The 26,949-nt window shown below is 65.1% G+C and overlaps 2 protein-coding genes across 2 annotated transcripts; both read right to left on the bottom strand.

The window, feature by feature from the left end:
• Positions 1-107: 107 nt before the first annotated feature.
• Positions 108-2,895, bottom strand: LOC134167056 (dromaiocalcin-1-like). The gene is made up of 5 exons (XM_062625304.1): positions 2,804-2,895; positions 1,866-1,960; positions 1,610-1,783; positions 419-524; positions 108-265 (listed from the first exon to the last, which is right to left on the bottom strand). Exons 1-5 carry the CDS (start codon positions 2,868-2,870, stop codon positions 198-200), a joined length of 510 nt encoding a protein of 169 aa, XP_062481288.1. The 5' UTR covers positions 2,871-2,895; the 3' UTR covers positions 108-197.
• Positions 2,896-4,458: 1,563 nt separating this feature from the next.
• Positions 4,459-26,775, bottom strand: CPT1B (carnitine palmitoyltransferase 1B). Its single transcript, XM_062625212.1, has 17 exons — positions 26,679-26,775; positions 22,516-22,661; positions 21,739-21,878; positions 20,977-21,148; positions 19,307-19,534; positions 18,925-19,002; positions 18,744-18,851; positions 16,990-17,074; positions 16,690-16,885; positions 12,736-13,027; positions 10,199-10,315; positions 9,477-9,641; positions 7,651-7,785; positions 7,117-7,269; positions 5,475-5,588; positions 5,115-5,207; positions 4,459-4,570 (listed from the first exon to the last, which is right to left on the bottom strand). Exons 2-17 carry the CDS (start codon positions 22,654-22,656, stop codon positions 4,496-4,498), a joined length of 2,292 nt encoding a protein of 763 aa, XP_062481196.1. The 5' UTR covers positions 22,657-22,661; positions 26,679-26,775; the 3' UTR covers positions 4,459-4,495.
• Between the last annotated feature and the right edge of the window lie 174 nt (positions 26,776-26,949).

Here is a 26,949-nt window from a genome sequence, read left to right as displayed (position 1 = left end):
GACAAAGGGGGGCTATGGGAGCACCCCTGCCATGGGGGACTCCTGCTGCCACGGGGACGCCTCCTGCACACAGCAGAGAACACGCGGGGCCAGGCGTGCTCGGGGGTCTTTATTGTAGGGGAGGGACGTGGAGGTCAGGGGGTGATGGGAGGTGACGGGGCTGATGGGGGGGGACACAGGTCTCTGGGTGCCCCTCCTTAGGCCGCGTATTTGCAGATGAAGGGTTTCCTCTCGCTGCAGGACTCGATGTCCCAGGACATGAAACCTGCAGGAGAGGCACCAGCACTTAGGCCAGGCCCCGTAACTGCCCCCCAACCACCCCCAGCTGCCCCACATCACCCCCAACCACCCTCCACCACCCCACATCCCCCTCCATCACCCGCATCCCCCCCCCCCATCATCCCTGTCAGGCGCTCACCGGCCGCATCCTCCAGCGCGGCGCAGCGCGGCCCCGCGGCCCCGTCGTCCCCGTCCCAGGCCGAGTAGCGCCGCCGGGACCCATCCACCCAGGACCAGGCCTGGCCCTGGGCACCGCCACGGGTCAGCGACAGAGGCGGGGACGGGGACAGGGACAAGGATGGGCAAGGACAGGGACGGGGACAGGGACAAGGATGGGCAGGGACAGGGACAAGGATGGGGACAGGGACAAGGATGGGCAAGGACAAGGATGGGGACAGGGACAAGGATGGGGACAGGGACAAGGACGGGCAGGGACAGGGACAAGGACGGGGACAGGGACAAGGATGGGCAAGGACAAGGATGGGGACAGGGACAAGGATGGGGACAGGGACAAGGATGGGCAAGGACAAGGATGGGGACAGGGACAAGGATGGGGACAGGGACAAGGACGGGCAGGGACAGGGACAAGGACGGGGACAGGGACAAGGATGGGCAAGGACAAGGATGGGGACAGGGACAAGGATGGGGACAGGGACAAGGATGGGCAAGGACAAGGATGGGGACAGGGACAAGGATGGGGACAGGGACAAGGATGGGCAAGGACAAGGATGGGGACAGGGACAAGGATGGGCAGGGACAAGGATGGGGACAGGGACAAGGATGGGCAGGGACAGGGACAAGGATGGGCAGGGACAGGGACGGGGACAGGGACAAGGATGGGCAGGGACAAGGACGGGGACAGGGACAAGGATGGGCAAGGACAAGGATGGGGACAGGGACAAGGATGGGGACAGGGACAAGGATGGGCAGGGACAGGGACAAGGACGGGGACAGGGACAAGGATGGGCAGGGACAGGGACGGGGACAGGGACAAGGATGGGGACAGGGACAGGGACAAGCAGGGAGGGGAAAGGGACGGGGACAAGGACAGGAAGGGACAGGGACGGGAGCCGCAAGGATGGGGATGGGAACAGGGACGGGAAGGGATGGGCAGTGACAGGGACAAGCAGGGATGGGAAAGGGATGGGGACAGGGACAGGGATGGGAACCGACAAAAGGGATGGGCAGTGACAGGGACAAGGACGGGGACAGGGACAGGCAGAGACAGGGATGGGCAAGGAGGGAGATGGGCAGGGGCAGGGATAGTGCGGGTGAACGGACGGATGGATGCGCTGCGGGCAGCGCCGGGGGCATTGCAAGGGGCACCCACCCGCCGGTAGAGGCCAATCCACACGTTGTCATCATCGTCCTCCTCCTCCCGCGGCGGGTGCCGGTGCCGCTGCTGGCGCTGACTCTGGCTGATGAAGGCCGCCAGCGCCCGGTGCTCCTCGGGGGTGTGCAGCGAGGCCAAGTGCCCCCCGCCGCGGGCAGCCTTGCACCAGGCCTGGGGGCACAGGCAGGTCGGGGGGCACCGCAGCCATGGGGACACGCACACACACACAGAGCCCAGAGAGCCCCGGACCTACCTCTGCCCGGCGCCAGCTCAGCTCCTGCCCGAAGTACCCATAGCAGTGCCCCCCCAGCGACAGCCACTCCCGCGGGCACGGGCCCGCCTGCACCCCTGCAGCGGGGGCTGAGGTCAGCACCGGGACCCCCATAGCCCTGCCCATAGCCCCGCCTGCTGCCGGACCCCGTTTAGGGGCCTGACCCTGAATCACCGCGTTTTGAGGAGCTGGGGGTGGCAGGGGGTGCAGGCAGGGGGTGCTGCAGGGTGCTGGATGGGTGCTCGGTGCAGGGGGTGCTGCAGGGGGTGCTGCAGGGTGCTGGATGGGTGCTGGGTGCAGAGGGTGCAGGCAGGGGGTGCTGCAGGGTGCTGGATGGGTGCTCGGTGCAGGGGGTGCTGCAGGGTACTGGATGGGTGCTGGGTGCAGGGGGTGCAGGCAGGGGGTGCTGCAGGGTGCTGGATGGGTGCTGGGTGCAGGGGGTGCTGCAGGGTGCTGGGTGCAGGGGGTGCAGGCAGGGGGTGCTGCAGGGTGCTGGATGGGTGCTGGGTGCAGGGGGTGCTGCAGGGGGTGCTGCAGGGTGCTGGATGGGTGCAGGGGGTGCTGCAGGGGGTGCTGCAGGGTGCTGGATGGGTGCTGGGGGTGCTGCAGCGGGTGCTGCAGGGTGCTGGATGGGTGCTGGGTGCAGGGGGTGCTGCAGGGGGTGCTGCAGGGTGCTGGATGGGTGCTGGGTGCAGGGGGTGCTGCAGGGTGCTGGATGGGTGCTGGGTGCAGGGGGTGCTGCAGGGGGTGCTGCAGGGTGCTGGATGGGTGCTGGGTGCAGGGGGTGCAGGCAGGGGGTGCTGGATGGGTGCTGGGTGCAGGGGGTGCAGGCAGGGGGTGCTGCAGGGTGCTGGATGGGTGCAGGGGGTGCTGCAGGGGGTGCTGCAGGGTGCAGGTTTTGGGGTGCTGTGGGGTCTCACCTTGCAGCCAGGGGCTCAGCACCAGGCAGCCGATCAGGCAGAGCCCCAGGAGAGCCGTGGGTCCCATCCTGACCTGCGCTGAACAGGGAGGCTGGAGCGAGCCGAGGTCTTTATAGAGACGATGGGGGGGGGGGCGGGAACAGGAGATAGGACACGGGACACGGGACACGGGACATGGGGGTGAACCGCACCGTGTGTGCCCTGCACTGGTGGGAGCGCCCACAGCACCAGCGCGAACACCCAGTGCACCCAGTGGCACTCCCACACGGGCGCTGGGCGCGCTGCCCAGCCGGGATCAGATAAGGAGCAGGACCCGGCACTGCGGCGGCTCCAGACACGCGTGATGGCTCCGGACACACTCCCAATGGACACGGGCCACGGCTCCGGACGCGAGCCCCATGGACACGCGTGATGGCTCCGGACACACTCCCAATGGACACGGGCCACGGCTCCGGACGTGAGCCCCATGGACACGCGCCACGGCTCCGGACGTGAGCCCCATGGACACGCGCCACGGCTCCGGACGTGAGCCCCATGGACACGCGTGATGGCTCCGGACGTGAGCCCCATGGACACGCGCCACGGCTCCGGACGCGCTCCGGACAGACCCGTGTGATGGTTCTGGATGTGCTCCCCAGGGACACACATCACAGCTCCGGACATGTTCCCAATGGACACCATGGCTCCAGGCACGCTCCAGCAGGTCGCCCTCCTAACCGGGACCCAGCCTGCATCCACCCATCCGCAGCTTCTGGGTCCCCAGTGCAGATGTGGGTGCAGGATGGGGCCCTGATGTGAGATCAGGGGGCAGGATGTCAGCCAGCGCAGGGTGTGGGGGTGCAGGATGTCACCCGGTGCAGGGTGCTGGGTGCAGGATGTCACCCAGTGCAGGGTGCTGGGCGCAGGCTCTGAGCTGCGGGTGCTGGGCGCAGGCTCTGAGCTGCGGGTGCTGGGCGCAGGCTCTGAGCTGCGGGTGCTGGGCGCAGGCTCTGAGCTGCGGGTGCTGGGTGCAGGCTCTGAGCTGCGGGTGCTGGGCGCAGGCTCTGAGCTGCGGGTGCTGGGTGCAGGCTCTGAGCTGTGGGTGCTGGGTGCAGGCTCTGAGCTGCGGGTGCTGGGTGCAGGCTCTGAGCTGCGGGTGCTGGGTGCAGGCTCTGAGCTGCGGGTGCTGGGTGCAGGCTCTGAGCTGCGGGTGCTGGGTGCAGGCTCTGAGCTGCGGGTGCTGGGTGCAGGCTCTGAGCTGCGGGTGCTGGGTGCAGGCTCTGAGCTGCGGGTCCTGTGTTTCTCACACTGCCCCCAGAGCCCCCCAGGACCAGGCGGTGCCGCACTGGGGAGTCCTGAAGCCCTCCCCACACCGCAGCTCCAGCCCAGCCCCAAGGGATGCAGCAGCCGCGGCAGGACGGTGCCAGCAGGGCACTGTGCCCCACTGCACACAGCACGTCACAGGCACCAGCACAACATGCATCACCAGTCACCGGCTGCACCCTTCATGTGCAGCCCATGGGATGGTGCCGTGGGACTGTGGGGCCCCCACGGGGCCACGCTGGGTGCACGGGATCCATCCACATCACACCAACCTTTATTGGAAGTACGATCAGAGCAGAGACCCCGGGACCCCCCCAGCGCCTCCCCTGGGACAGGGGCTGCCGCAGCCCCCCCAGCTCCGCGCCCCTCGCCCGGGGCTTGGCTCCAGCATCACTTGGGTTTGTCAAAGAGCTCCGCGACGTCCAGCATGGCCTGACGGATGTGCCTGCCGAAGCGCTTCGAGTCCTGCGGGGCAACACCGTGACCCACGGCCCCCCACAGCCCCCCGGCACCGCAGAGCCATGCACTGGGGTGTGCTGGGAGGGATCCTAAAGCTCCTCCAGCTCCAACCCCTGCCACGGGCAGGGACCCCTTCCACTGGAGCAGCTTGCTCCAAGCCCCTGTGTCCAACCTGGCCTTGAACACTGCCAGGGATGGGGCAGCCACAGCTTCTCTGGGCACCCTGTGCCAGCGCCTCAGCACCCTCACAGGGAAGAGCTTCTGCCTAAGAGCTCAGCTCAGTCTCCCCTCGGGCAGGTTAAAGCCATTCCCCTTGGCCTGGCCCTACATCCCTTGTCCCAAGCCCCTCTCCAGGTTTCCTGCAGCCCCTTCAGGCACTGGAGCTGCTCTCAGGTCTCCCCTTCAGGAGCTTTCTCTTCTCCCGGCTGCCCCAGCCCAGCTCTCTCAGCCTGGCTCCAGAGCAGAGGGAGTTGAGTTGCTCCTCACCAACACCCCAAGTCTCTCCATCCCATCCCCATCCCGTTGCTGTCATTCCCGGCCCCGCTCTCACCGTCTCAGGACTCGAGAACTTGCTGGACACGTGGAAGTTGATCAGGTTTTCCCCAGCTATCATGTAGGAGACACCATAACCGTCATCCGCCACCTGCGGGTGAAGGGGAAGGTGGGACCCACTGCCCCATGGGGCTGGGGGCACCTGCCTGCAGCACGTCCCTGCCCAGGGCCATGGCGGGTATGGGGCATCAGCTTCCCCCGGGACCCTCCAGCACCCCGCTGGAACCCCAGGACGCCCCCATGACCCCCAGGATCCCCCCATTATCCCCCAGGACCTCCCTCGTCCCCCAGCCCAGGCCCCAAGCACCCACCTGCACCCCCAGGACCCCCCCAATACCCCCTCTTCCCCAGTGCTCACAGGCCCGAAGCCACCGCCGGTGGAGACGTGGTCGGGGAACTTGTTGAGGTCGAACATGTTGAGCTGCTGCTGTGGGGTCTGGCTGGTGGAGAGACGCCATGGCTCCGACAGCACCTGCACCGCAGCCAGGGCACCCAGTGCAGCCCAGTGTGCACCCCAGTGCACCCCAGTACAGCCCAGTGTGCACCCCAGTGCACCCCAGTACAGCCCAGTGTGCACCCCAGTGCACCCCAGTGCAGCCCAGGGTGCACCCCAGTGCAGCCCAGAGCAGCCACTGCACCCCACTGACACCCCGACAATGGCAGCTGGGCACACGTGTGCCATGGAGTGTGTGCAGCCCTTGCACACGCATGTGCTGTGACACATCAGGGTGGTGGCTTTCTCCTGCACACCCATGCAGTGTCCCGTGTGCTCCGTGTGCCCATGCAGTGTCCTGTGTGCCATGTGTGCCTTCCTGGTGTCCCATGTGCTATGTGTGCCCATGCAGTGTCCTGTGTGCCATGTGTGCCTTCCTGGTGTCCCATGTGCCCTGCATGCTGCTGTGTCCCATGTGCTGTGTGTGCCCATGCCTGTCACATGTGCTGTGTGTGCCCATGCCATGTCCCATGTGCTGTGTGTCCCCATGCCTGTCCCATGTGCTGTGTGTGCCATGCCTGTCCCATGTGTTACGTGTGCCATGCCTGTCCCATGTGCTATGTGTGCCCATGCTTGTCCCATGTGCTATGTGTGCCCATGCCTGTCCCATGTGCTACGTGTGCCATGCCTGTCCCATGTGCTATGTGTGCCCATGCCTGTCCCATGTGCTACGTGTGCCCATGTCTGTCCCATGTGCTGTGTGTGCCCATGCCTGTCCCATGTGCTATGTGTGCCATGCCTGTCCCATGTGCTGTGTGTGCCCATGCCTGTCCCATGTGCTGTGTGTGCCATGCCTGTCCCATGTGCTGTGTGTGCCATGCCTGTCCCATGTGCTGTGTGTGCCATGCCTGTCCCATGTGCTGTGTGTGCCCATGCCTGTCCCATGTGCTATGTGTGCCCATGCCTGTCCCATGTGCCATGTGTGCCATGCCTGTCCCATGTGCTGTGTGTGCCATGCCTGTCCCATGTGCTGTGTGTGCCATGTCTGTCCCATGTGCTATGTGTGCCATGCCTGTCCCATGTGCTATGTGTGCCCATGCCTGTCCCATGTGCTACGTGTGCCCATCCCTGTCCCATGTGCTGTGTGTGCCCATGCCTGTCCCATGTGCTATGTGTGCCCATGCCTGTCCCATGTGCTATGTGTGCCATGCCTGTCCCATGTGCTGTGTGTGCCATGCCTGTCCCATGTGCCATGTGTGCCCATGCCTGTCCCATGTGCTATGTGTGCCATGCCTGTCCCATGTGCTGTGTGTGCCCATGCCTGTCCCATGTGCTGTGTGTGCCATGCCTGTCCCATGTGCTGTGTGTGCCATGCCTGTCCCATGTGCTACGTGTGCCATGCCTGTCCCATGTGCTGTGTGTGCCCATGCCTGTCCCATGTGCTGTATGTGCCCATGCCTGTCCCATGTGCTACGTGTGCCATGCCTGTCCCAGGTGCTGTATGTGCCATGCCTGCCCCATGTGCTATGTGTGCCATGCCATGTCCCCTGCCCCGCGTGGCGCTGACCTGGGCAAGGAAGGGCGACTGCAGCCCCAGGTACCGCGACATCAGGTAGAGGCAGAAGAGGTGTCGGTCGATGCCGGCGCCGGTCATGGCCAAGCGGTACATGAGCTGGTGCTTCTCTGCCGCCAACCGGAAGAGCCGCTGCCGCTCCGCGCGCTGCGGGGCACCGACACACACCGGGGACACGGCGTCACACACGGCACAGGCACCAGGGACTGCCCCGGACAGGGAGACCCGGCCCCGCGTGCCTCAGGAGAGACCGGGATGTCCCAAAGGACAGGGACCACCATGAGGGACACGGGTCGTCCTAAGGGATGGGGACGGCTCCAAGGGGTAGGAGATGGGGACCTCCATGAGGGATGGGGACCTCTGAGGGGGTGAAGCCCAGGGATTTGGATGCCAGCGAGGGATGGATTCGGAGTGGGGGATGTGACCTCCTCCTCCAGAGAGGGGCCCTTTCCGGGACCGTCATTCCCAAGGAGCAGGAGCACCCGCAGGGCACACGGGGGATGCGACGCGCGCGGCCGCGGTGCTCACGCTCTGCGCAGGGTCGGCCATGCTGCGCACGAAGGCCGTGGACTCGGCGGTGCAGGAGCGCACGGTCTCGGTGCGGCCATCACGGAACAGCCGCGTCATGGACGCCTCGTACGTCAGGCAGAACTGGCCCTTGTCCTGCCCCACCAGCACAGCGCCTCACACCTCATCCCAACACATCCCATGCCAACACACCTCATCCCAACACATCCCATCCCAACACACCTCATCCCAACACATCCCATCCCAACACACCTCATCCCAACACATCCCATCCCAACGCACCTCATCCCAACACATCCCATCCCATCGCACCTCATCCCAACACATCCCATCCCAACACACCCCATCCCATCACACCTCATCCCAACACATCATCCCAACACATCCCATCCCATCGCACCTCATCCCAACACACCTCATCCCAACACATCCCATCCCATCACACCTCATCCCAACACATCCCATCCCAACACACCTCATCCCAACACATCCCATCCCATCACACCTCATCCCAACACACCTCATCCCAACACATCCCATCCCATCACACCTCATCCCAACACACCTCATCCCAACACATCCCATCCCATCACACCTCATCCCAACACATCCCATCCCATCACACCTCATCCCAACACATCCCATCCCAACACACCTCATCCCAACACATCCCATCCCAACACACCTCATCCCAACACATCCCATCCCATCGCACCTCATCCCAACACACCTCATCCCAACACATCCCATCCCATCGCACCTCATCCCAACACATCCCATCCCATCGCACCTCATCCCAACACATCCCATCCCAACACACCTCATCCCAACACATCCCATCCCAACACACCTCATCCCAACACATCCCATCCCAACACACCTCATCCCAACACATCCCATCCCATCGCACCTCATCCCAACACATCCCATCCCAACACACCTCATCCCAACACATCCCATCCCAACACACCTCATCCCAACACACCTCATCCCAACACATCCCATCCCAACACACATCATCCCATCGCACCTCATCCCAACACATCCCATCCCATCGCACCTCATCCCAACACATCCCATCCCAACACACCTCATCCCAACACATCCCATCCCAACACATCCCAACCCACATCACCTCATCCCAACACATCCCATCCTATCACACCTCATCCCAACACATCCCATCCCATCGCACCTCATCCCAACACATCCCATCCCATCACACCTCATCCCAACACATCCCATCCCATCGCACCTCATCCCAACACATCCCATCCCATCGCACCTCATCCCAACACATCCCATCCCATCACACCTCATCCCATCCCATCACATCCCAACACACCCCACCCATCCCACCTTATCCCATCCCATCACACCTCATCCCAACACATCCTATCCCATCACATCCCACCCATCCCACCTCATTCCATCCCATCACACCTCAACTCAACACATCATATCCCACCTCATCCCGTCCCACCACACCATATCCCATCACATCCACCCCCATCCTATCACATCCCAACATATCCCACCTCATCCCATTGCATCCCACCTCCTTCCAACACAACCCATCCCACCCCATCCCATCTCATCTCATCCCATCCCATCCCATCACATCACATCCCATCACATCCCATCCCATCTCCATCCCACCCCATCCCATCACATCTCCATCCCTCCCCATCCCATCACATCACATCCCATCACACCTCATCCCATCCATCTCCATCCCACCACATCCCAGCCCCATCCCATCCCATCCCAATGCCCTTCCCATTCCCACCACACCCCCGTTCCTGCCGCCTTCCCCTGCTCCTCACGCGGAAGTGGGCGAGCTGGAGGCTGATCTGGATGAAGGCGTCGGGGCTGGTCCGGCACCGCTTGATGAGCCCCTTCCCAAAGTCCGAGAAATGGAACACGTGGAAGTCCACGTCCTCAGCCAGCGTCCGGGCCAGCAGGTACGAGCGCTCAATGGCTGCACAGCACTGCGGGGACACAGGACACAGCATCCATAGGGACACAGCATCCATAGGGACACAGGACACGTGGGGGACACAGGACACAGCATCCATAGGGACACAGGACACAGCATCCATAGGGACACAGGACACAGCATCCATAGGGACACAGGACATAGCATCCATAGGGACACAGGACATAGCATCCATAGGGACACAGGACACAGCATCCATAGGGACACAGGACACAGCATCCATAGGGACACAGGACACAGCATCCATAGGGACACAGCATCCATAGGGACACAGGACACAGCATCCATAGGGACACAGGACACAGCATCCATAGGGACACAGCATCCATAGGGACACAGCATCCATAGGGACACAGGACACAGCATCCATAGGGACACAGCATCCATAGGGACACAGCATCCATAGGGACACAGGCCACGTGGGGGCCACGGAACTTGCCCCACATCGCCCTGCGCTGGGACACCGGGTGACAATGGCATCTCCTGCGCTGGTGCCAAGGGGCAGAGAGCAGCCCGCGATGTGGGGCAAGGGCTGGGGTTCAGACCCACCTCCTCTGGGATGTCCCACTGCAGGCGCTGCGGGGGGGGCAGCGCGGTGTTGGGCTCCCCCTTGCAGTGCCCATCCTCGGTGTAGCCCAGCTCAAACCGGTCTGTGCCCAGCATGAACTGGGGGGGGGGGAGATGTGGGTGTGGGGCAACGGCCCCAAAACCCTCCAGACCCCCAACCCCTGATCCTCCCCACCTGCCCCATCCCCTCCAATGCAACCCCCACTGCCCCAGTGTGAGCCCCCCACGTCCTCCCAGCCCCACACATCCCCCCCGGAGAGGGGTCCCTGGCTGGGGGCACCCAGCTGGGGGTGCCCAATGCAGGCTCCCCCCAGAGGGACTCAATTTATGGTGCACTATAAAAGCTCCCAACTGGGAGTGCCCAGTGCGGGTCGCTAACCCTGGGGTGCACCAAGGGCTCCCCAACTGGATGTGCTCAACTGGGGGTGCCCAATGGGGGTCCCCAACTGGATGTGCTCAACTGGGGGTGTCCAATGGGGGTCCCCAACTGGATGTGCTCAACTGGGGGTGTCCAATGGGGGTCCCCAACTGGATGTGCTCAACTGGGGGTGTCCAATGGGGGTCCCCAACTGGATGTGCTCAACTGGGGGTGTCCAATGGGGGTCCCCAACTGGATGTGCTCAATTGGGGGTGCCCAAAACCCTCCCCAACTGGATGTGCTCAATTGGGGGTGTCCCCATCCCCAACTGGATGTGCTCAATTGGGGGTGCCCCATGGGGGTGCCCCACTGGATGTGCTCAACTGGGGGTGTCCACACATCCCCCCTGGATGTGCTCAGGGGGTGCCCAATGGGGTCCCCAACTGGATGTGCTCAATTGGGGGTGCACCAAGGGCTCCCCAACTGGATGTGCTCAACTGGGGGTGCACCAAGGGCTCCCCAACTGGGTGTGCTCAATTGGGGGTGCCCAATGGGGGTCCCCAACTGGATGTGCTCAACTGGGGGTGCCCAATGGGGTCCCCAACTGGATGTGCTCAACTGGGGGTGCACCAAGGGCTCCCCAACTGGATGTGCTCAATTGGGGGTGCCCAATGGGGGTCCCCAACTGGATGTGCTCAACTGGGGGTGCCCAATGGGGGTCCCCAACTGGATGTGCTCAATTGGGGGTGCCCAATGGGGGTCCCCAACTGGATGTGCTCAACTGGGGGTGCCCAATGGGGGTCCCCAACTGGATGTGCTCAATTGGGGGTGTCCAATGGGGGTCAATGGGGGTGCCCAATGGGGGTCCCCAACTGGATGTGCTCAATTGGGGGTGCACCAAGGGCTCCCCAACTGGATGTGCTCAACTGGGGGTGCCCAATGGGGGTCCCCAGCTGGATGTGCTCAATTGGGGGTGTCCAATGGGGGTCCCCAACTGGATGTGCTCAACTGGGGGTGCCCAATGGGGGTCCCCAACTGGATGTGCTCAATTGGGGGTGCACCAAGGGCTCCCCAACTGGATGTGCTCAATTGGGGGTGCACCAAGGGCTCCCCAACTGGATGTGCTCAACTGGGGGTGCCCAATGGGGGTCCCCAACTGGATGTGCTCAACTGGGGGTGCCCAATGGGGGTCCCCAACTGGATGTGCTCAACTGGGGGTGCCCAATGGGGGTCCCCAACTGGATGTGCTCAACTGGGGGTGCACCAAGGGCTCCCCAACTGGATGTGCTCAATTGGGGGTGCACCAAGGGCTCCCCAACTGGATGTGCTCAACTGGGGGTGCCCAATGGGGGTCCCCAACTGGATGTGATTGGGGGTGCTCAACTGGATGTGCTCAACTGGGGGTGCACCAAGGGCTCCCCAACTGGATGTGCTCAATTGGGGGTGCCCAATGGGGGTCCCCAACTGGATGTGCTCAATTGGGGGTGTCCAATGGGGGTCCCCAACTGGATGTGCTCAATTGGGGGTGCACCAAGGGCTCCCCAACTGGATGTGCTCAATTGGGGGTGCCCAATGGGGGTCCCCAACTGGATGTGCTCAATTGGGGGTGCCCAATGGGGGTCCCCAACTGGATGTGCTCAACTGGGGGTGCACCAAGGGCTCCCCAACTGGATGTGCTCAATTGGGGGTGCCCAATGGGGGTCCCCAACTGGATGTGCTCAACTGGGGGTGCCCAATGGGGGTCCCCAACTGGATGTGCTCAACTGGGGGTGCACCAAGGGCTCCCCAACTGGATGTGCTCAACTGGGGGTGCCCAATGGGGGTCCCCAACTGGATGTGCTCAACTGGGGGTGCCCAATGGGGGTCCCCAACTGGATGTGCTCAACTGGGGGTGCCCAATGGGGGTCCCCAACTGGATGTGCTCAACTGGGGGTGCCCAATGGGGGTCCCCAACTGGATGTGCTCAACTGGGGGTGCCCAATGGGGGTCCCCAACTGGATGTGCTCAACTGGGGGTGCCCAATGGGGGTCCCAAGCTCCGGGATCCCCAAGGAAGGTGTCCAATGGGATTCCCGAGGGGGTGCCCATGAGCCACCCCGCCCATCCCCGGGGCTCCCAAAGGGGTGCCCACGGGCTGCCCGCCCCCAGGGTGCTCCCGGTACCTCCCAGAGGTGGCCGATGACGGGCGCGTCGGCCCAGGAGTGCTCGGCGTTGGCGCCCAGCTTCCCGTTGCTGTAGACCACGAGGGTGAAGGACTTGTCGAACCAGCGGTCGCAGCAGCGCCCGTGCAGCAGGGACTTGGCGTAGGCGTCCATGCAGCCCTCGCGCCGCGGCGCCGCGCCATGCGCCTCCTCGTCCAGCGCCACGAAGAACGCGGCGCGCTCGATGGCGTCCAGCGATGCCTTGTTGGGGCCGCGGCTGAAGAACCGCGCGCGCGCCTCGGCCCACGGCACCCTGCGGCACAGCCGCCACGCTGGGACCCAGAGAGACCCCTGTCCCACGCCTCGACCCACAGCGAGTCCCCGAGATCCCCTCCTGACCCACAGCGAGTCCCCGAGGTCCCCTCCTGACCCACAGCAGGTCCCCGAGATCCCCTACTGACCCACAGCGAGTCCCCGAGATCCCCTACTGACCCACAGCGAGTGCCCGAGATCCCCTCCTGACCCACAGCGAGTCCATGAGGTCCCCTCCTGACCCACAGCGAGTCCCTGAGATCCCCTACTGACCCACAGCGAGTCCCCGAGATCCCCTACTGACCCACAGCGAGACCCCGAGGTCCCCTCCTGACCCACAGCGAGTCCCCGAGGTCCCCTCCTGACCCACAGCGAGTCCCTGAGATCCCCTACTGACCCACAGCGAGTCCCCGAGATCCCCTACTGACCCACAGCGAGTCCCCGAGGTCCCCTCCTGACCCACAGCGAGTGACCCACAGCGAGACCCCGAGATCCCCTCCTGACCCACAGCGAGTGCCCGAGGTCCCCTACTGACCCACAGCGAGTCCCCGAGGTCCCCTACTGACCCACAGCGAGACCCCGAGGTCCCCTACTGACCCACAGCGAGTCCCCGAGATCCCCTACTGACCCACAGCGAGTCCCTGAGGTCCCCTACTGACCCACAGCGAGACCCCGAGGTCCCCTACTGACCCACAGCGAGTGCCTGAGGTCCCCTACTGACCCACAGCGAGTCCCCGAGATCCCCTACTGACCCACAGCGAGTCCCCGAGATCCCCTACTGACCCACAGCGAGTCCCCGAGGTCCCCTACTGACCCACAGCGAGTCCCCGAGATCCCCTACTGACCCACAGCGAGTCCCCGAGATCCCCTACTGACCCACAGCGAGTCCCCGAGGTCCCCTACTGACCCACAGCGAGTCCCCGAGATCCCCTACTGACCCACAGCGAGTCCCGAGATCCCCTACTGACCCACAGCGAGTCCCCGAGATCCCCTACTGACCCACAGCGAGTCCCCGAGGTCCCCTACTGACCCACAGCGAGTCCCCGAGATCCCCTCCTGACCCACAGCGAGTCCCCGAGATCCCCTACTGACCCACAGCGAGTCCCCGAGGTCCCCTACTGACCCACAGCGAGTCCCCGAGATCCCCTCCTGACCCACAGCGAGTCCCGAGATCCCCTACTGACCCACAGCGAGTCCCCGAGGTCCCCTACTGACCCACAGCGAGTCCCCGAGGTCCCCTACTGACCCACAGCGAGTCCCCACCCATGGGAGTCCCCGGGGCCCCATCCCACAGAACCTGCTCCATCCCCTGTGCCTGCTGCTTGGCAGCACGCGCACAGCACCCACAGCACACCCCACTGCCCTGTAGGCCCCACAAGCGCTGCATGCACAGCACCCACAGCATGCACAGCAAAGCACAGCACCCACTGCACGTAAAGCTCCTGCAGCACCCACAGCAACGCAGCACAGTGTGCATGCATGCATGGTGTGCGCCATGTGCACAGCACCCACAGCAGCACCCACAGCACTTACAGCAACGCAGCACAGTGTGCATGCATGCATGGTGTGAGCCATGTGCACAGCACCCACAGCAGCACCCACAGCACTTACAGCAATGCAGCCACCAGCCCCATGGCCCCACATCCCAGCCCTACACATCTCCCCCGCGGTGAGCGCCGCCAGCCCCATAGCCCCACATGCCAGCCCCACACCTCTCCCCCGCGGTGAGCGCCGCCAGCCCCATAGCCCCACATGCCAGCCCCACACCTCTCCCCCGCGGTGAGCGCCGCCAGCCCCATAGCCCCACATGCCAGCCCCACACCTCTCCCCCGCGGTGAGCGCCGCCAGCCCCATAGCCCCACATGCCAGCCCCACACCTCTCCCCGCGGTGAGCGCCGCCAGCCCCATAGCCCCACATGCCAGCCCCACCCCTCTCCCCCGCGGTGAGCGCCGCCAGCCCCATAGCCCCACATGCCAGCCCCACACCTCTCCCCCGCGGTGAGCGCCGCCAGCCCCATAGCCCCACATGCCAGCCCCACACCTCTCCCCCGCGGTGAGCGCCGCCAGCCCCATAGCCCCACATGCCAGCCCCACACCTCTCCCCTGCCGTGCCACCAGCCCCATAGCCCCACATGCCAGCCCCACACCTCTCCCCCGCGGTGAGCGCCACCAGCCCCATAGCCCCACATGCCAGCCCCACACCTCTCCCCCGCGGTGAGCGCCGCCAGCCCCATAGCCCCACATGCCAGCCCCACACCTCTCCCCCGCGGTGAGCGCCGCCAGCCCCATAGCCCCACATGCCAGCCCCACACCTCTCCCCTGCCGTGCCACCAGCCCCATAGCCCCACATGCCAGCCCCACACCTCTCCCCCGCGGTGAGCGCCGCCAGCCCCATAGCCCCACATGCCAGCCCCACACCTCTCCCCCGCGGTGAGCGCCACCAGCCCCATGGCCCCACATGCCAGCCCCACACCTCTCCCCCGCGGTGAGTGCCACCAGCCCCATAGCCCCACATGCCAGCCCCACACCTCTCCCCTGTCGTGCCGCCAGCCCCATAGCCCCACATGCCAGCCCCACACCTCTCCCCCGCGGTGAGCGCCGCCAGCCCCATAGCCCCACATGCCAGCCCCACACCTCTCCCCCGCGGTGAGCGCCGCCAGCCCCATAGCCCCACATGCCAGCCCCACACCTCTCCCCTGCCGTGCCACCAGCCCCATAGCCCCACATGCCAGCCCCACACCTCTCCCCCGCGGTGAGCGCCGCCAGCCCCATAGCCCCACCTGCCAGCCCCACACCTCTCCCCCGCGGTTAGCGCCGCCAGCCCCATAGCCCCACATGCCAGCCCCACACCTCTCCCCTGTCGTGCCACCAGCCCCATAGCCCCACATGCCAGCCCCACACCTCTCCCCCGCGGTGAGTGCCACCAGCCCCATGGCCCCACATGCCAGCCCCACACCTCTCCCCCGCGGTGAGTGCCACCAGCCCCATAGCCCCACATGCCAGCCCCACACCTCTCCCCCGCGGTGAGTGCCACCAGCCCCATAGCCCCACATGCCAGCCCCACACCTCTCCCCCGCGGTGAGTGCCACCAGCCCCATAGCCCCACATGCCAGCCCCACACCTCTCCCCCGCGGTGAGTGCCACCAGCCCCATAGCCCCACATGCCAGCCCCACACCTCTCCCCCGCGGTGAGTGCCGCCAGCCCCATAGCCCCACATGCCAGCCCCACACCTCTCCCCCGCGGTGAGCGCCGCCAGCCCCATAGCCCCACATGCCAGCCCCACACCTCTCCCCTGTCGTGCCACCAGCCCCATAGCCCCACATGCCAGCCCCACACCTCTCCCCCGCGGTGAGTGCCACCAGCCCCATGGCCCCACATGCCAGCCCCACACCTCTCCCCCGCGGTGAGTGCCACCAGCCCCATAGCCCCACATGCCAGCCCCACACCTCTCCCCCGCGGTGAGTGCCACCAGCCCCATAGCCCCACATGCCAGCCCCACACCTCTCCCCCGCGGTGAGTGCCACCAGCCCCATAGCCCCACATGCCAGCCCCACACCTCTCCCCCGCGGTGAGTGCCACCAGCCCCATAGCCCCACATGCCAGCCCCACACCTCTCCCCTGCCGTGCCACCAGCCCCATAGCCCCACATCCCAGCCCCACACCTCTGCCCCGCGGTGAGCGCCGCCAGCCGCTCCTCGCCCGGCTGCGGTCCCGAGGGATCATCCAGGATGCGCTGGAACTGGAGCTGGAGGTCACAGGGCGGCAGGAGCTGGGCCCCCTTGTAGAGCCAGAGCCGGTAAAACCGCCCGCGGTGGAACACGGCCACGTGCCGGCTGTCCCCGAGGTGCACGAGCTGGTCTGCGGCAGGGACACGGGACATGGGGACACGGGAGCCACAGGCACCCCACCGGCAGGAGCGCGCTGACACGTCCTGTGCCCCCCGGTCCCCACGTCCCCCGTACCGGCCTCCTTGCCCGGGACGCGGGTGGTGTTGAACATCCGCTCCGACTGGGAGGAGCACATGGGGACGATGCCCAGCGCCATCAGCTGTGGGGCAGGGGCGAGGGGGGCTGTGAACTGCACCCCAACAACCCAGACCCACAGATCCCCCTGCACCCCAACAACCCAGACCCACAGATCCCACCTGCACCCCAACAACCCAGACCCACAGATCCCCCTGCACCCCAACAACCCAGACCCACAGATCCCCCTGCACTCCCACCTGCACCCCAACAACCCAGACCCACAGATCCCCCTGCACCCCAACAACCCAGACCCACAGATCCCCCTGCACTCCCACCTGCATCCCCCAACCCAGACCCACAGATCCCCCTGCACTCCCACCTGCATCCCCCAACCCAGACCCACAGATCCCCCTGCACTCCCACCTGCATCCCCCAACCCAGACCCACAGATCCCCCTGCACCCCCACCTCCATCCCCCAACCCAGACCCACAGATCCCCCTGCACTCCCACCTGCATCCCCCAACCCAGACCCACAGATCCCCCTGCACTCCCACCTGCATCCCCCAACCCAGACCCACAGATCCCCCTGCACTCCAACCTGCATCCCCCAACCCAGACCCACAGATCCCCCTGCACTCCCGCCTGCATCCCCCAACCCAGACCCGCAGATCCCCCTGCACTCCCACCTGCATCCCCCAACCCAGACCCACAGATCCCCCTGCCCGCCCACCGGCCCCCCCACAACCCAGACCCACAGATCCCCCTGCACTCCCCCCTGCATCCCCCAACCCAGACCCACAGATCCCCCTGCACTCCAACCTGCATCCCCCAACCCAGACCCACAGATCCCCCTGCACTCCCACCTGCACCCCAACAACCCAGACCCACAGATCCCCCTGCACTCCAACCTGCACCCCAACAACCCAGACCCACAGATCCCCCTGCACTCCCACCTGCATCCCCCAACCCAGACCCACAGATCCCCCTGCACTCCCACCTGCATCCCCCAACCCAGACCCGCAGACACCCCTGCACTCCCACCTGCATCCCCCAACCCAGACCCACAGATCCCCCTGCACTCCCACCTGCATCCCCCACCCCAGACCCTCAGATCGCCCTGCACTCCCACCTGCATCCCCCAACCCAGACCCACAGATCCCCCTGCACTCCAACCTGCATCCCCCAACCCAGACCCACAGATCCCCCTGCACTCCAACCTGCATCCCCCAACCCAGACCCACAGATCCCCCTGCACTCCCACCTGCATCCCCCGACCCAGACCCACAGATCCCCCTGCACTCCCGCCTGCATCCCCAACCCAGACCCACAGATCCCCCTGCACTCCAACCTGCATCCCCCAACCCAGACCCACAGATCCCCCTGCACTCCCACCTGCATCCCCCAACCCAGACCCACAGATCCCCCTGCACTCCCACCTGCATCCCCCAACCCAGACCCACAGATCCCCCTGCACTCCAACCTGCACCCCAACAACCCAGACCCACAGATCCCCCTGCACTCCCACCTGCACCCCAACAACCCAGACCCACAGATCCCCCTGCACTCCAACCTGCATCCCCCAACCCAGACCCACAGATCCCCCTGCACTCCCACCTGCATCCCCCAACCCAGACCCACAGATCCCCCTGCACCCCAACAACCCAGACCCACAGATCCCCCTGCACCCCCTCATCCAGCCCCTGAAACACCCCCAGGACCCCTGTGAGCCCCACAGAGCCCCGCTGCTCACGGGGGGCAGCTCGCCGCGGTCCAGCTTGCGGCGGTACAGGATCATGGCGTGAACCGCGTTCCCGGCGCGCGCAGCCTGGATGTGGCTGGGGGTCACGTACAGGAAATCCTGCCGAAAGACACTCCATGAGGATGGGGGGAGCCCGGGGGGGCACGCGGCACTGGAACCCCCAGACCCCTACCATGGCGTAGTAGTTGCTGTTGACCATGATGGGGCTGCGGCCGCGCAGGTAGATGTATTCCTCCCACCAGTCACTGACCTGCGGGCACGGGGATGAGGTGGGAGGGGATGGGGAGGGAGATGGGATAGAGATAACATGGGATAGAGACGCAAATGGGATGGGGATGGAGATGGGATTGGGATGAAGTCGGAGATGGGGGACAGGACCCCTCGGGAGGCCCCAAATCCCCCTTCCCATGATGAGGGATGAGCAGCAGGACTTTGGGGACATCATCCATGGTGCTGGATGGGGGAACCATCACCACGTGTCCATGGGGCCATCTGGGGGGACACGTGGCGAGGGTCCCCCCCACATCTGTCACCTGGGGCTGCTGATGACTCACGTAGTTGGTTGTCCACCAGGACTTGAGGATCAGGTACTTCTGCAGCCGCGGTGCGATCGTCTCCTTGAACTCCTTGGCCAGCGTCTCCATCTTGTTGTACTTCTCATTGTCCATCAGGGGCCGCACCGACTCCAGGTACTGCAGAATTGGGCTCGGGTGACCCCAAACCCATCCCATCCCCATCCCATGCCATCCACCCCATCTCCATCCATTCCATCCTATCCCCAACTTATTCCATCCCATCTCATTCTATCCCATGCCATCATAGACCCACCATCCCACCACAGACCCCCCAACCCATCATAGATCCCACATCCCATCATAGACCCTCCATCCCCATCCCATCATAGACTCCCCCATCCCATCCTATCCCACCATCAACCCCAATCCCATCCAATCCCATCCACCCCATCCCATCCCACCCCATCCCATCCCATCCCACAGCCCTTGCCAAGGACAACTCCTTCATCATCACCTGTGGGGATCCCTCCCCACCCCATCCCGTTACCCTCCAGGGAAGGAACACCCTCCCATCCAGTTACCATCCAAGCCCATCCCTCTCCCACCCCTCCCCATCCCATCCCGTTACCTCTCCATCCCTCCCCATCCCATCCCGTTACCTCTCCATCCCTCCCCATTCATCCCATCCCGTTACCTCTCCATCCCTCCCCATCCCATCCCGTTACCTCTCCATCGCTCCCCATCCCATCCCGTTACCTCTCCATCCCTCCCCATCCCATCCCGTTACCTCTCCATCCCTCCCCATCCCATCCCGTTACCTCTCCACCCCTCCCCATCCCATCCCGTTACCTCTCCATCCCTCCCCATCCCATCCCGTTACCTCTCCATCCCTCCCCATTCATCCCATCCCGTTACCTCTCCATCCCTCCCCATCCCATCCCGTTACCTCTCCATCCCTCCCCATCCCGTTACCCGTCTCCACCCCTCTCCATCCCTCCCGTTACCTCCCATCCCGTCCCCCCGTTATCCCATCCCGTTACCTCTCCATCCCGTTACCTCTCCACCCCTCCCCATCCCATCCCGTTACCTCTCCATCCCTCCCCATCCCATCCCGTTACCTCTCCATCCCTCCCCATCCCATCCCGTTACCTCTCCATCCCTCCCCATCCATCCCATCCCGTTACCTCTCCATCCCTCCCCATCCCATCCCGTTACCTCTCCATCCCTCCCCATCCATCCCATCCCTCCCCATCCATCCCATCCCGTTACCTCTCCATCCCTCCCCATCCCATCCCGTTACCTCTCCATCCCTCCCCATCCATCCCATCCCGTTACCTCTCCATCCCTCCCCATCCCATCCCGTTACCTCTCCATCCCTCCCCATCCCATCCCGTTACCTCTCCATCCCTCCCCATCCCATCCCGTTACCTCTCCATCCCTCCCCATCCCATCCCGTTACCTCTCCATCCCTCCCCATCCATCCCATCCCGTTACCTCTCCATCCCTCCCCATCCCCCATCCCGTTACCTCTCCATCCCTCCCCATCCCATCCCGTTAGCTCTCCACCCCTCCCCATCCCATCCCGTTACCTCTGACTCCCTCCCCATCCATCCCATCCCGTTACCTCTCCATCCCTCCCCATCCCATCCCGTTACCTCTCCATCCATGTCCCACCCCATCCATGTCCCACCCCGTCCCCAGGCACTGACCATCCAGACGCGGGTGCGGCGGCTGAGGCGGCCGTGGGGCTCGAACATCCACCCATGGTAGGTCAGGAGCAGGCGCAGGGCGCGGCGGAACAGCAGCACCGTGCCCAGCCACACGCCGGTGCCGAACAGCGCCGCGCTCAGCGCCTCCTGCCCGCTGGGGCTCAGGAACCGGCTGCAGGGACACGGCACATGGGGGACCCCTCCATGGGGCTGAGCCGGGAAGGGGGACCCTGGGAGCACCCATGTGGGGTGGAGCTGCGGGGGGATACGGGAGGTGGGACGTGTGGGGCTGGTCCCGGGGCGCTGGGGACGTGCAGGTGGGTCCATCGTGCCCGTGGGCTGGGACATGGGGATGGGCCCCACCATGGCCTGCAGCACTGTGACATGGGGGCGGAGGGCTCCTCCCACGTCTCTACGTCCCCCATGTCCCCCTATGTCCTTGTGTGCCCATATGTCCTCCCCCCATGTGTGCCCCCTCTGTCACCCCCCTTGTCCCCTGTCCCCCTATGTCCTTGTGTGCCCATATCCCCCCTTGTCCCCTGCTATCCCCCCATGTCCTCATGTCCCCCCCTGTTCCCCCTCTGTCACCCCATGTCCTCGTGTCTCCATATCTCCCCGTGTCCCCCCGTGTCCTTGTGTGCCCATATCCCCCCTTGTCCCCTGCTATCCCCCCATGTCCTCATGTCCCCCCCTGTTCCCCTCTGTCACCCCATGTCCTCGTGTCTCCATATCTCCCCATGTCCCCCCGTGCCCCAGTGTCACCTCTGGGGCAGGTAGTGCTGGATGCGGGTGATGAGTCCCCGGGAAGGGTCCACCTGGCAGTAGACGGAGCCAGCAGTGGCCATGACCACAAGCACCCAGCTGGACGGGGAGGCCGGGTACACCCCACTCAGGAACGTGTTCTGTGGGCACAGGGCAGCAGTGACCGGGGTGACAGTGGGGGTGACAATGGGGGGGGACGGGGTGATGATAGGGATGATGGGGATGGGGTGATGATAGGGATGGGGTGATGACAGGGATGATGGGGATGGGGTGATGATAGGGATGATGGGGATGGGGTGATGATAGGGATGATGGGATGATGGGGATGATGGGGATGCAATGAAGATAGGGATGATGGGGATGGGGTGATGGTAGGGATGATGGGGATGGGGTGATGATAGGGATGATGGGGATGCAATGAAGATAGGGATGATGGGGATGGGGTGATGGTAGGGATGATGGGGATGGGGTGATGATAGGGATGATGGGGATGGGGTGATGATAGGGATGATGGGGATGGGGTGATGGTAGGGATGATGGGGATGGGGTGATGATAGGGATGATGGGGATGATGGGGATGATGGGTGATGATGGTAGGGATGATGGGGATGGGGTGATGGTGATGGGGATGGAGTGATGGGGCGGGGTGATGATGCTGATGGGTGACAATGATAGGGTGACATGATGACAGGGTATCGGGGTGTCAGGGTGACAGAGTGACAATGAGGGTGACAATGAGGGTGACAATGAGGGTGACGGCGGTGTCAGGGAGCGCACCTTGGCCTGCACGAGGCGCTTCTTCCACGCGTGCGCGGCGGCGAGGCAGAGCTGCCGCACGGCCTCGCGGCTCAGCCGCAGGTCAAGGCCCTCGGGTGTGACCGTGAACTGGAACGCGACGGCCTGGTGGGCCTCCGCCATGGCGCCTGCGGCAGGAGCGCGTCATGGGGACACATGCGTGGGGACACGCACGTGGGGACACGCACGTGGGGACGGACACGTGGGGACACGCACATGGGGACACACACGTGGGGGGACACACATGGGGACACGCACATGGGGACACACACGTGGGGACGGACACGTGGGGACGGACACGTGGGGACACGCACATGGACCTGCACACGTGGGGACACACACGTGGGGACACGCACATGGGGACACACACGTGGGGACACACACGTGGGGATGCACACGTGGGGACCTGCACATGGACCTGCACACATGGGGACACACACATGGGGACACACATGTGGGGACACACACATGGGGACACACACGTGGGGACACACACGTGGGGACACACACATGGGGACACACACATGGGGACACGCACGTGGGGACGCACACGTGGGGACACACACGTGGGGACGGACACGTGGGGACGGACACACACATGGGGACACGCACGTGGGGACACACACGTGGGGACACACACGTGGGGACGCGCACGTGGGGACACACACATGGGGACATGCACATGGACATGCACATGGGCCTGCACACGTGGGACCACACACATGGACCCGCACACGTGGACCCGCACACATGGACCCACACACGTGGACCCGCACACGTGGATCCGCACACACGGACCTGCATACACGGACCCGCACACATGGACCCGCACACACGGACCCGCACACGTGGATCCACACATGTGGACCCGCACACCGCCCACCCCACACATCCCAGCCCCATGGGCACAGCCTCACTTGGGGACAGCTCTGATGCTCCCACCCCACACATCCCAACCCTGGATATCCCACCCCATAGGCACAGCCCCATGGGCCCAGCCCCACCTATGGACATCCCGGGGGGTCCCACCCCACACACGCCAGCCCCAGACATCCCCACCCAACACACGGCAGCCCTACGGGCACAGCCCCACTCTCCCCCACCCCACAGCACAGGCCCAGCCCCATGAGCCCAGCCCCACACGGGGACACCCCCAGCTGCCCCCCCACAGGCCCCACACGGACACACGCCCAGGCACAGGCCTGGCCCCACACGGGGACACCCCCAGGTCCCCCCGGCACAGGCCCCGCTTGGCTCCGGTGCCGCGGTCACGCGCCCTTGGCTGAGCGCCCACTGAGGGAAGGGTCAGAGACGGCTGCGGCTGCGGCAGTGGCACATGTACATGCACATGGGAGAGAGGGACACGGGGGGACACGGGGACATGGGGACGGACATGGGGACATAGGGACACACACAGGGACATAGAGATGGACATGGGGACACACAGAGGGACACACAGAGGGACATAGGGACGGACATGGGGACACACAGAGGGACATAGGGACGGACATGGGGACACACAGAGGGACATAGGGATGGACATAGGGACACACGCAGGGACACACGCAGGGACATAGGGGCACACATAGGGACACACGCAGGGACACGCACAGCAACTCACACAGGGGCACACAGACACACACGGGTTCACTGGCACAGGGACACACGGACACACACACACACACACACAGAGACACACACGCACGCACACGCACAGACACACAGAGACACCCCCACACCCCCACACCCTCTTCACTCGCAGGGAGCTGCCGGGGCCCTCCCCACAGCCAAGGACAAGGCAGCACCAGCCCCAGTGCCAGCAGCCTCACACAGCATGGGGCACATGGCACACGCTGCGCCCTGCACCAGGACATGGCACACTGCACACTGCACACTGCATACAGCACACTGCACACAGCACGGGGCACATGCTGCGCCCTGCACCGGGACATGGCACACTGCACACTGCACACAGCACGGGGCACATGGCACACGCTGCGCCCTGCACCAGGACATGGCACACTGCACACTGCATACAGCACACTGCACACACCATGGGGCACACGCTGTGCCCTGCACCGGGACATGACACACTGCACACTGCACACTGCATACAGCACACTGCACACTGCACACACCATGGGGCACATGGCACACGCTGCGCCCTGCACCGGGACATGGCACACTGCACACTGCATACAGCACACTGCACACTGCACACACCATGGGGCACATGGCACACGCTGTGCCCTGCACCAGGACATGGCACACTGCACACTGCATACAGCACACTGCACACAGCACATGGCACACGCTGTGCCCTGCACCGGGACATGGCACACTGCACACCGCACACAGCACATGGCACACACTGCGCCCTGCACCGGGACATGGCACACTGCACACTGCATACAGCACACTGCACACTGCACACAGCATGGGGCACATGGCACACGCTGTGCCCTGCACTGGGACATGGCACACTGCACACTGCATACAGCACACTGCACACAGCACACATGCACACGCTGTGCACTGCACGGGACTGGCACACTGCAGCAGCACACTACACAGCACACTGCACTGAAGCACACTGGCACACTGCACACTGCACACTGCAGACAGCACACTGCACACTGCACACACTGCATGGCACACGCTGCATTACACTGCACACTGCACACTACACAATCATAAACTGTGCCCTGCACCATTGACATGGCACACTGCACACTCACACAGTGTTACACACTGCACTGCACCGCACATGGCACACTGCACACTGCACCCTGCCCTCAAGTGCAGCGCACTGCGCCACACTGCCCTGGCTACACTGCACGGCTCAGCACAGGATGGCACTGCAGGGCCTGGCACAGCTCAGCACCGCAACCTGCTGCATGCACTCATCCCGCACTGCACGGCACTGCAGGGCCTGGCACGGCTCAGCACCACAACCTGCTGCATGCACTCATCCTGCACTGCCCGGCACTGCACAGGGTGGCACTGCAGTGCCTGGCACGGCTCAGCACCGCAACCTGCTGCACGCACTCATCCTGCACTGCACAGGGTGGCACTGCAGGGCCTGGCATGGCTCAGCACCACAACCTGCTGCATGCACTCATCCTGCACTGCCCGGCACTGCACAGGATGGCACTGCAGGGCCTGGCATGGGGCACGGCACCACAACCTGCTGCACGCACTCATCCTGCACTGCCCGGCACTGCACAGGGTGGCACTGCAGTGCCTGGCACGGCTCAGCACCACAACCTGCTGCACGCACTCATCCTGCACTGCACAGGGTGGCACTGCAGGGCCTGGCACGGCTCAGCACCACAACCTGCTGCATGCCTCACCTGCACTGCACAGGGTGCACCGGGCCTGGCATGGCTCGCACCACAACCTGCTGCATGCACGCATCCTGCACTGCACAGGGTGACACTGCAGGGCCTGCACAGCTCAGCACCACAACCTGCTGCATGCACTCATCCTGCACTGCACAGGGTGGCACTGCAGGGCCTGGCACGGCTCAGCACCACAACCTGCTGCACGCACTCATCCTGCACTGCACAGGGTGGCACTGCAGGGCCTGGCACGGCTCAGCACCACAACCTGCTGCATGCACTCATCCTGCACTGCACAGGGTGGCACTGCAGGGCCTGGCACGGGGCAGCACCACAACCTGCTGCACGCACTCATCCTGCACTGCACAGGATGGCACTGCAGGGCCTGGCACAGCTCAGCACCACAACCTGCTGCACGCACTCATCCTGCACTGCACAGGGGGGCACTGCAGGGCCTGGCACGGGGCACGGCACCGCACGGCCCGGCACAGGGTGACCCTGCACCGCGGAGCTACCGAGCCCCCCCCAGCGCCCCCAAGGTCACCGGCGCCGGTCGCTCCCCGCTGGACCCCGCGGCCCCCCGGGGCCATGGGGGCGGCCCCGGGCACGGCACGGACCGGGGGGCTCGGGGGGCGCCGTGGGGGGCTCGGGGGGGCTCCGTGGTGCCCCCGGGGAGCTCGGGCCGGGCCGGGCCCGGGGGGTTCTCGCTGCGCTCCCCCCGCACACGTCGGGTTCGACCCCCCCCCACCCCCCCCCCCCGGTCCGTGTCCCCCCCCCCCGGGGCAGCCCCCCCGTGCCCGGTACCTGCTGCGGGGCGCGGGCGCGCGACACCCCCGGGCTGGCGGGTCCCGGGTAACCGGACACCGGCGGGGCGGGACCGGGCGGCACCGCCCCGGGGAGCGGGCACGGGGGGACCCGCACGGACCGGGGGGGATCCGCAGCGACCGGCCAGGAACCGAGGGCCGGGACAGGGGCACCAGCGGCACCGGATACCCCTTGGAAGAGACCCGCATCGGGGGCGACGGGGGACGGACCCACACCCTGCGGAGACCGAGGCCGCAGGACGGAGCCACGT

Source organism: Pezoporus occidentalis, unplaced genomic scaffold, assembly GCF_034315485.1.
Source record: "Pezoporus occidentalis ecotype Australia unplaced genomic scaffold, CSIRO_AGI_Poc_V1 ctg279, whole genome shotgun sequence".
Taxonomy (NCBI): Eukaryota; Metazoa; Chordata; class Aves; order Psittaciformes; family Psittacidae; genus Pezoporus; species Pezoporus occidentalis.
The sequence above is the reverse complement of the archived record's forward strand: the minus strand, read 5'-3'. Positions and strand labels throughout refer to the sequence as shown.

Bases quoted from the DNA above. Each gene is read 5' to 3' on its own strand.
- LOC134167056 (XM_062625304.1), bottom strand. From the start codon at position 2,870: ATGGGACCCACGGCTCTCCTGGGGCTCTGCCTGATCGGCTGCCTGGTG. The intron at 525-1,609 runs GTGGGTGCCCCT...GGCGGTGCCCAG, and splicing joins GGATTGGCCTCTACCGGCGG to GGCCAGGCCTGGTCCTGGGT. The intron at 266-418 runs GTGAGCGCCTGA...CCTCTCCTGCAG, and splicing joins CGCGCTGGAGGATGCGGCCG to GTTTCATGTCCTGGGACATC.
- CPT1B (XM_062625212.1), bottom strand. From the start codon at position 22,656: ATGGCGGAGGCCCACCAGGCCGTCGCGTTCCAGTTCACGGTCACACCC. The intron at 21,879-22,515 runs GTGCGCTCCCTG...CTGTGCCCACAG, and splicing joins AGCGCCTCGTGCAGGCCAAG to AACACGTTCCTGAGTGGGGT. The intron at 13,028-16,689 runs GTGTGGGGCTGG...GCTGTGCCGCAG, and splicing joins GCGCTCACCGCGGGGCAGAG to GGTGCCGTGGGCCGAGGCGC.